The 9,732-nt window shown below is 36.2% G+C and overlaps 1 protein-coding gene across 1 annotated transcript in view; it reads left to right on the top strand.

The window, feature by feature from the left end:
- Positions 1–9,732, top strand: part of LOC113808348 (macrosialin) — a 10,487-nt gene extending 755 nt beyond the window's left edge. The window contains exons 2-5 of the mRNA XM_027359761.2: positions 5,268–5,746; positions 5,889–6,111; positions 7,495–7,704; positions 7,826–9,732. Coding sequence (XP_027215562.2) covers positions 5,268–5,746; positions 5,889–6,111; positions 7,495–7,704; positions 7,826–7,965 — 1,052 coding nt within the window. The 3' untranslated portion in view covers positions 7,966–9,732. The remainder of the gene's footprint in view (positions 1–5,267; positions 5,747–5,888; positions 6,112–7,494; positions 7,705–7,825) is intronic.

Consider the following 9,732-nt stretch of genomic DNA (forward strand, 5'->3'; position numbering starts at 1 on the left):
ATTTATGGGGATTAGTAGCTTTGTCTGAGAAAATGATTTAGGGAAAACTTTGGTTAGGGAGGAGAGGGTATGGTACCCACCGGCAGCGCATCCACTCGACACGTAGGTCGTCCATGCCCCGAACAATGGCCATAGGGACAAGTGACCCAAATCTGTTGCTTGACCTGGAATAACCACCTGATTCTCCGAACGGGGACGCATGAACCTAAGCAAGAGATCAGGTGGTAAATGACATGCAAGCTGTTCAGGTGTAGGCTAAAGTACGGTTTGTTTTTTCTGCTCTTGAATGATTGTGAAATGACTTGCCTTAATGAAGTGATCAATGTTTTAGTGCAAAGAAAGACTTGAATTGTGGAAGTAATTGTGGAAGATGGCTTTATTGCCAATCTGATTGTTGGATAGCTTATGAATGAGCAAAAGCTGCAAACATGTTGAAGCCTAAATAGTGTACATTGGTTGTGCAAGGATTTTTAGTCAAAGAAAATGGTTTTAGTGCATTGGTTTCTCGCTTGTTGATCTTTTAGGATGGTTAATAAGAAAGTGGTATATATTAACAAGAATAATGCATCCTTTAGAGAGGAAATCCCAATACAGGGTATCATGTTTTGCAGCACCAGGTGGGATTTTGACTAATCAATCAATCAAGATGGCATAAGAACCCAAAACTGAAACCTAACCTTTCTTACCTTCTATTTATTCCCTAGAAAATGGGGTTGGGCAAACCCCCTCTTGTACCTCCCTCCTTTATTAGCACTTTATGCAACTACTACAGTTTTATTGAAATTATTTGACATGTACCTTAAATTACAAATGAAGTGTGATAAGGAATTATAGAAAAACTAGAAGATGCAACATAAAAAATTGGCTGTTTGAGGGTGTTGTGAACTTTATCTGTGAGCAGTGATATGCAGTGTATATTTCCATCGTTTCACAGTAAATTAGGCTGCAGCAATTGTACTTATTTGACTATTTCTTATGCTCTATCTGCATTGCTTTCAATAACTTTAACCAGAACAGGAACCAAGCCAAGCACCCTCTAGCTTTGAAGGTGCCTAAAATTTGAGTAGGGGTAATGCTACGGAGAGCATTCTTTTAGAGCATAAGAAAGTCGTAAATGGCTGCTGCGGCCTCATATTTACCACAAAATGGTGAAAGCATCCATTATATATCCCCATTCAGACTGTCCACAACACTCTCGGCCAGGGTTGTCAGTATCCGTCTAGGGAATAGATAGAGGGTAGCAAAGGTTAGTTTATTTTGTTCTCTGCCTCTCCCTCTGACCCTCCTGATCAGTCACATCACCCCTAATCTTGACAAGCCCATTGATTTTTTTTTTTTTTTTTTCCAAAAAAATTTCCTATATTACGAGCTACACTACCCATGAAATTATAGGCCATGAATGCTTTCCTCCAAAATTAGTCTCATGGAACACTATGCCTTTATATAAAGAACTTTTGTGGAGGTAAATTCTAGATTAAATGGTTCAGTTGGTACATTCCATATTTGCTATTTTGCCTCATTGGACCAGGTACATGCGCTATCGAATGAACATTTGTCAATATTGTCTAAATATGTATGGCTTCAAATGCTTGGTTACTGAAGTCTTTATTAGGTTTGCTGAACCTCACCTACTTACCTCAATCCCATAATTTTGGTGGGGAAACTTGTTCATTGTACATTTTTAGATTTTTCACTGCCTCCCAGTCTTGCAATTATTTGTAGTTTCAATTATTTAGTGTAATATGCTTGTAATGTACATCATAGGGAGTGTTAATAACTACTTCTTAGGAACTTGAAAGGGAAATATAGATGAAAGATGAAAAATCTTGTTTTTGTTCTTCACAATGTCTACAGGCAGTGTACCTTTTACCATAAGGCTATATGAAACTGAAACTACCTCTATGAAATGCTATTATATTAAGATTTTAACATGAGTTTTTCTTTTTTTATGGTGAATAAAAGAAGAATCAGTGTGGAAAACTAATTCTAATAGTCGCATCCTTGCATGTTGCACTTCTGAAGACATATCTCTGGGGTTTTGTGCAAGCACCTAAACTGTTTTTGAATTTTTGCTTGTGGTTAGGTCACTAGTAATAAGATTCCCTTTTCAAAAGATGTTGCAGGTTTAATTTTGTCAAAGCTCTTGGCACAACTGTTCCAAATTTATTAGCTTTAGATATATGGTGTCACTGTCAAGTCTTTTCCATCCTAGCACCAGCTAGGATATAAAGAATGGCCTAGGAAATGTTTCATGTTGGGGAAATGCTGTAACTGGTTGGGGCTCAAGGGTGGTAAAGCCCTTGGTTTAGGAAGGTGTTAATGTGAACGTGTGGAAACCATAAGGGCAAATTAAAGAATCTTGTAGTGGCCAAAAAAAAATCATTTGTTGGTACATTAAATTTGTAGACAGGAATGGTAATGCTATAATGTGCATGCATGTCCATCTGCACACATACACACATGCACACACCTTTATTGATGTTGCTGTGCATGGAACTAGTGGACCTCTGATGGTGTTATATTTGATAAGAAACCAATCCAAATTCAATCTTGACTGAATGTATACGGTAGGATGGACCGAAAAGCTGAACTCTTACTAGACTCAGCTTATTTAACTTCAAATTGTAGGCCTTCCATCACAAGTTATAGCTAGCTTAGTGGTTTAGGATAGAACACACTTGTTTGGATCGCAGAAGGTTTTTTTGTATCAGTATTAGTTTGTAATTGTATTTTAAGAGCTGTGAAGTAAATTTCTAAAAGTTGAAATAGAAGGTTTTTGCCCATCTTTGGAAGCTATTCAATTGCAGTTAGATGAGGAATATCTAACGTTTGTTCACAAGCTATAAAATCCTGATATCCTCAAAACAGAAGTCCATAAAATGAGATACGTACAACCCAAGCACTGAACATCCAAAGTTTGAATTGCTGTTTTAGGCCTTCGGAAAGCATATGTGGTTGACTCTAGCTATAAGCTTTAATAAGTTTTAAAGTTCAGATAATGCTCCTTACTATACATTTGTAGTATGGAATGAAAGTTAGTATTGTATACAGATAACTTGAGATAACGGAAACAGTACAGGTACGAGAGACGTCCGTGCATGCGCAATGGAGAATTTGCTCAGTAATTCATCAGCTCTCGTATGAATCTCCCCTCCTTTTATTTATTTATTTTGATAATTAAATAACTTCATTATTATTGATTTGTGAAGTGTATTTAATGAAAAGTGATTATTAATTGAATATCTTCAAGGCTATAAGGTTAGTTTTGATTGAATCTATGGTGATGGAAGGGTTGGTATTTGGGTTACAAATTTCTCCTTATTGATCTCAATTGTTCCAGAATTCGTATGGATTCACCGAGATGATTTTATTCCTGCAAGTTTTTGGAAATTGAGGGAGACTAACCGTTTCGTAGCATTAACAACTATTAATTTAAAAAAGTAACGTTGTATGTCTCGGATTAGCATGATTTTCTATTTTGCTGCGTAGCTATACATTTAGCCATTCGAATATTAACCCATCAGCCCTGTGTAATTGATATTTTAGCACATACAAGTGCTTTAACATGTCAATTTGTAGGCCTACTTAACCAGTTGTATCCCCTTTTTTCTTGATGGTAATATCATGACTTCTTTATATTGGGATTGTATAAATACTTCTAGCAAGTTGAGATGAAAAAAGTCTGAAAAGGAATTAATAGGGTACATAGTTGATCAGGTAGGACTAGTAATTGACTGTTGACTAAGCTGTTGTGGAGCCATCTGTGTAAGCAAGAAAAAAAGAGAGAAAAAAAAGACAAAAAATCAATGGACGTAGCATGTATGTTGTATCATCTTGGTGTCACTGACTTCAAAGGTTTGGCACAACCATGGTATTATAAATTCACTGCAGTCTGTCATAACTATACTTTATTACTTTAAACCCAATTGGAGTATAGTTTAAGCATGCACATGAAGGTGGAAGGTATAGAATGGGTTACTGCTTCAAATCTATTAAGGAGTTTATATATAAATACGGACTTAAAGAATAGTTAGTCTGGAAATGTGCGCACCTTAAGATTGACTTAAATACAGAATTTTCTGCATGGAGTACATCTACATACCAAGATGTTAGATGATTGAAGAATCTGATTCTCAGTTGATTACTGATTTTATCCCTATTTAATTGAAACCGTGTTTGGAAGTGGGTATAGGTGATAGTAATGTGTTGAGGCTGGGAGGGCAACAGTAATGGTAATTATAATACTAATAATACTAATAGCAATGAAAAAGTATTTTGGAACTGGTATGGTCAGGTAGGGCTAGTAACTGCCAGTGTGAAATGTACTTAGTTCTTGTGGAGTCTTCTATATGTAAACAAACTAAAATCAAAGTTGATATTACATGTTTATTTACTGTGGTTAAGAAAGAGCTTGAATTGAGATGTCCTATTAACCCCCTTATGATAGGTCAAATTACATGTGTGTTTGGTAAGGTAGGCCATGTATACATTGTTCAGTTTGTTTGTGCCAACAAGAATAAAATGTATAGGGGAGGCAGGGGTTTTAGTTGTAACCTGCCTGACATCTCTTGCTGCGTACCAGTCATCCCTGCAGTGCCAAAGGACTGAATTGTGAAATTTAATGTATTTCTTCCTAACCTTTATGGTACCCAGTAACATCAGTGCAGGCTATTGTTTAAGGCAAAAAGTGGTTTAAAGTTAACTTAACCTGCTTGTGTTAATGTTTCTTAGAACCTCTAGTGGGTCTTGGATGAGGGTGGTTACCAATATCCTAAGTATTGTCAATAGTTTGATAACTTGTATAAAATTTCTCTGAATCCATATGGGGGCTTGGTACTGTACTTTCTAATTTTATTAAGAATTAATATTATGGATATTTTCATATATTTGTATGTATATTCATATGAATTTTTCTATTTCTCATTTTCTTAGAATCTGTATTGGCCTTAAATTTTAGTAAGATTATTAACATATAGATTGTTTTAGTGCAAGGTTTGCCTAGATTACTGCCAATTAAGTTTTAAAATTTACTAATCATGCACAATTTAGTTTATAAGATAAGTTTGTAGCAGGTTTGTCAGTGACCTTTGAAGGCATTATATGCACTGGTGTAATACCCAGAGAATGGTTATTTGATAATGCATTTTTATGTAAGATGCCTTTTTGAAGTTCTTCTCTGGCTCATTGGGTTAGTTTCATGTTTGGAGAACTGTAAAGAATGTTTTTGTCCTCAATAGTTTAAAATAACACTTGAATCCACTTCTCAGGTACCCTAGCTGCTAGCCAAGACATCGGTATCCCAGATGTGGAAAATGGATTAATTGAAGATGGTGACAAGACTAACACCACACTTGCACCACCCACCACACCACCAGCTACCACAACGGCAAAGAGTACGACCACTCCTGAAGCGACCACCACCACACCTGAGCCCACTACCACTACCACCACCACCACACCTGAGCCCACTACCACCACCACCACCACACCTGAGCCCACTACTACTACACCAGAACCTACCACCACCACCACACCTGAACCCACTACTACTACACCAGAACCTACTAACACCACCACTCCTGAGCCAACTACGACAACCCCAGAACCCACGACGACGACCCCAGAGCCTGTAACCACCTCGGCTCCTGATACCAACTTCAACTATAACATTACAGAGAATAATGTTACCTGTGTTATGGTACAGGGAACCATCTCCTTTACAGTTAATTACACTGCAAAAGCCAATGTAAGTTTCATGCTGTAAACCCTGTGTTTGTAAGTTTGACAGTTTTGTATACAGCTTTGTGATGCAAGAATTTATTGTGACCTCTTAATATATTTCCTTGTTTAACCAATTTTCCATTACCAATGTTTGTCGAACTTTTCAGAAAACTGAAGTGGTCACAGTTACTGTCCCAGAGCATGGAGCAGCTGTGACTGGCAGCTGCAATGGAACTGAAGGCGAACAGTACATTGAGATCACCTGGGGTCCTGTGAATGAAACCTCTTCAACCAGAATGACCTTCAACAGGACAAAGGACACATGGTCGTTGATCGATTTTACAGCTACTGTCTTTATGGGCAAGAACTTTGTAAATGCAACTGTTTATGGTAAGTGTATCAGAGCTTTTCATGTATACAATTGGTATTGTAATGAAGGTGTGCCTTTTGTAATAAAGATGCTTCATTAAATTTTTATTGTTAGTGAAGTAAAACGGCAAACAATAACTTCAGTTAGGTGCTGTAATCTCATTATTGAAAAATCTTGCACCTAAATAAACTGCTTGAATCTATACAAGAGATTTTTCCGCAGTAGTCTTTAGAAAATGCTAAGGTAACATGATTATTTTTTGAGAACTTGGAGTTAATCACACTACCTAGCCTGACTCTAACTAAAGACTTAGGGAATATACTGAAGGGGATTTTACTAGCTGGACATCTCATGAAGCATCAGGTGATTTCTTAATGAAGTTATTGTAAACTTTGATTTGAAATTGTCAGATACAACATGGTTGTTAAAGTTGTGCATTCAAATGTAAACAAATGCATGTACTATGCAAAAGCACTTGTGTTGTGTATGCACTAAAGCTTTGTACACTTAAGGTGCAGGATTTTTTTTTGAGTTACTGGACCATCATGAAGTATAAAGTTGGAAACCATTCAAAGATGATTTTTGATGTATAACTTACTTAAGTGGCCCTAAACATGAATGCAGAGAAGTTTTCTGTTAATTATTTATATTGATATTTTGATGAGCATGGCTTGGCTTGTTCACCTGAATTACTGTACAGTGATATTGATGTGCATCAGTCGGTTAACAAATTAATTTTTAAAGATTTCTGCACCTTTGGTTAGGTTACCTTTGCAATTTATGCAAATTCCGGTAATTAGTTGCACCTTAGTGTTCTGTGGAAGTCAAATTTCTTATAGGTCCATTGCATAATAGACCCATAAATTTTATGGGGCCACCAAACAGTAAGAGATGCTACCACTATGAATGTCATGAGAATGAAACATTTCCAGTTCTAGTTAATCAAAATTTTTGCTATGTTTGTGGACCTCTTAGTTTGTAAAGTTTTTGATTCATAATGGTGGTGGTCTACAATTATCTTGTGTGCTCTTTATCTGAAATATCAGCTTGTAAAGTTGTAGCCTGTAACATTTTAGTCATTTAATGCCACACTTAATAACATGTTACACAGGTTATTAATGAAGTTATTGCTGAATGTAAATTGATCTATAGGCTACAAATGGGCATTGATACTATTCGTATATTGCATGTCAACCTTGTTTCACGTGAATTTGCTAGGAGCCTAAAGATGGAAATTACCAAAGATGGATGTTGATGGTAGACTACTGTAGTTGAAAATTGAGATTTTCTTGAAGTTTAGTAATCTGATGTCTGAAGTTCAGATTGTAGAATGTTATTGAAAATACTTTATGGGCACAAGGATTTGTAAGGGGCACAAATATTAACTGAAGCTGCTTTTGCAGGTGAAAAGTTGGATCTTGTGATGAACTACAACTTCAGTCCTCTTGAAATTGGTGTCAACCGTAGCTTCAACTGCCATTCACATCTGTCTGCTTTCAACGTGACTGGAAGTCTAGATGGTGCAGAATACGATCTTCCTCTGGGATCTGACTTGACTAACATCCAGATTCAAGCCTACAATGAAATCATTGGAGAAAGGGACTTTGTTGATTGTAAGTATTGCTTCAGAAGGTTGAGACCAGTATTTGCATACTTGAAAATTGAGAGACATGTCAATATTTTGTGGTATGGCTGTTTGTAACCATTATTTATATAATTTTTTCTTTATTCTAGCTGTTCACTGCACGGCTGATAACACCTCCGATGTTGTACCGATTGCCGTGGGCTGTGCCCTGGCTGGCCTGGTTGTTATAGTCTTGATTGCTTACCTTGTAGGACGCCGCCGACGATCTGCTGCATATCAGTCAGTTTAGGATATTTTGTTAAATGTAGGTTAATTTGATTACATATTGATACTGTACAGCTATTAGAAATGTGACAAACTGAATTGTCAAGAAATTGAATTGTATAATTTGGAGTAAGATTAATTTGTTACTGTGATAGTTAAGATGTAAATTTTCTCTTTATCAATGTTTCTTAAAGTTGCATAGCTGTAGCTCAGCTAAATTTGCACCTTTGTGATCTTGATCAAATTTATGAAAGATATTAAAATGGTCTGTTATGCTACTGTGAAATCTGGACATCAATTGGATTATTACCAGATTTTTTTCCATTTTCAATTATGTAGAAATGGTCAACAATTATTTTCTAAATTGCAACTTTGATGACCTGGGAATAGTTAGTGAAGGTTGTGGTAGCTGCCTTAGAAGTCAGTCTGTAAGAGGGGGGGAGGGGGGGCTGGGTTGGGGTGGGAGTGGGAGGGAAAAGACAGAACTCAAGAACCTCGACCTGGGACAACTCGACACAGTAGCAACTTTCAATACCCCTTGGAGGGACAGTCAAGGACTTTCTGCAATGTTTATACATCTGATCCAGCCTTCTTCGTAAATGGGGAAAATAGGGGACATGCGTATAAAAGGGGTACTAGAAGATTATTGATACACAGCCTACAATTTTCTTTTGTCAAAATGATTTGACCTCCCATGTACATAATTGAGAGCTCTATATTTCCCACAAAATTCTTAAAGGAATATTTACGGAAGTTCTTTGGAAAGTGTGAATGGTGTGCGATTGATGCAAGTGAACTTTTTTGTATGTCATTCCAGGTGAAAATGCTGCCCTTAATGATTTTTGTTAATTTGTTATTCAGCGTAGATCTGATTTGATAATTTACATTAATAGCCATTTCCTTTGAAAATCTGTAATAACTCGAGGCAAGTTTATTTGGGGAGTTATTGACAGTGGCTGGATGATCCAAAAGACCTGGATTTTATTCAGAATGAAGAACAGGAATTCTGGTAAAGGTTGGCTTTTTGGTGCTTCTCAAATTTGGCTACTTATCATTTGGCAAGTTGAAATCAAATTGTGTAATGCATCTCTTGGCTTTCAACTTTTTTATCCAGCTGTTAATGGATACCTAAACCTAATATTTAGGCTGAAATGGCTGTTGATGTTTTTGGTATAGTACTTGTATGCTAGGTGTTTTAGGGTGGCTTCATTTAACTTTTTTTTATATATATATAATTTTATATTTTTGAATGTTTCAATTGGTGTCTGTCCTGTCCAATTAGTGATTGCCTTTGCATGCATGCCAAAGGGGGTGTATGTAAAGATTTTTTTTTTTTTTTTTTTTTTCAAAGGAATTATATGGCAGATTATTAATTTATGCAACATTGAGCAGTGGCCTCAAATGCTGCCTGCATTGTAAGAAGTGGTGTCCAGCAGAATTGTTGTGAATGGTAGTCACTACATTCCAGTGATCAAGATTTAAGGAAGCTCTAATGAAAAATCTACATCATGAACTGTTTTTATTTAAGCCATTTATTGAAAATGTATATATATCTGGAGTAACCACATGGATCATTGGCAAGAGTGGTTTTGAAATATATCCTTGGCCAAATTATAAACCAAAAATTTGTATTTAAAGTCATGGGTTTGTGAAAGGTTAATGTTTACATTTTCAAAACAAGTATTTTTTCATTATTCATCTAATGCCCAAGACTTAAATGTATAAAAATTGTTATGGAGAGCTATTTTATCGTGTAAACTGTTTGTAAATTTTTCATTAAAGTTAAATTACA

The sequence above is a fragment of the Penaeus vannamei genome, chromosome 17 (assembly GCF_042767895.1).
Source record: "Penaeus vannamei isolate JL-2024 chromosome 17, ASM4276789v1, whole genome shotgun sequence".
In the NCBI taxonomy this organism is placed as follows: domain Eukaryota; kingdom Metazoa; phylum Arthropoda; class Malacostraca; order Decapoda; family Penaeidae; genus Penaeus; species Penaeus vannamei.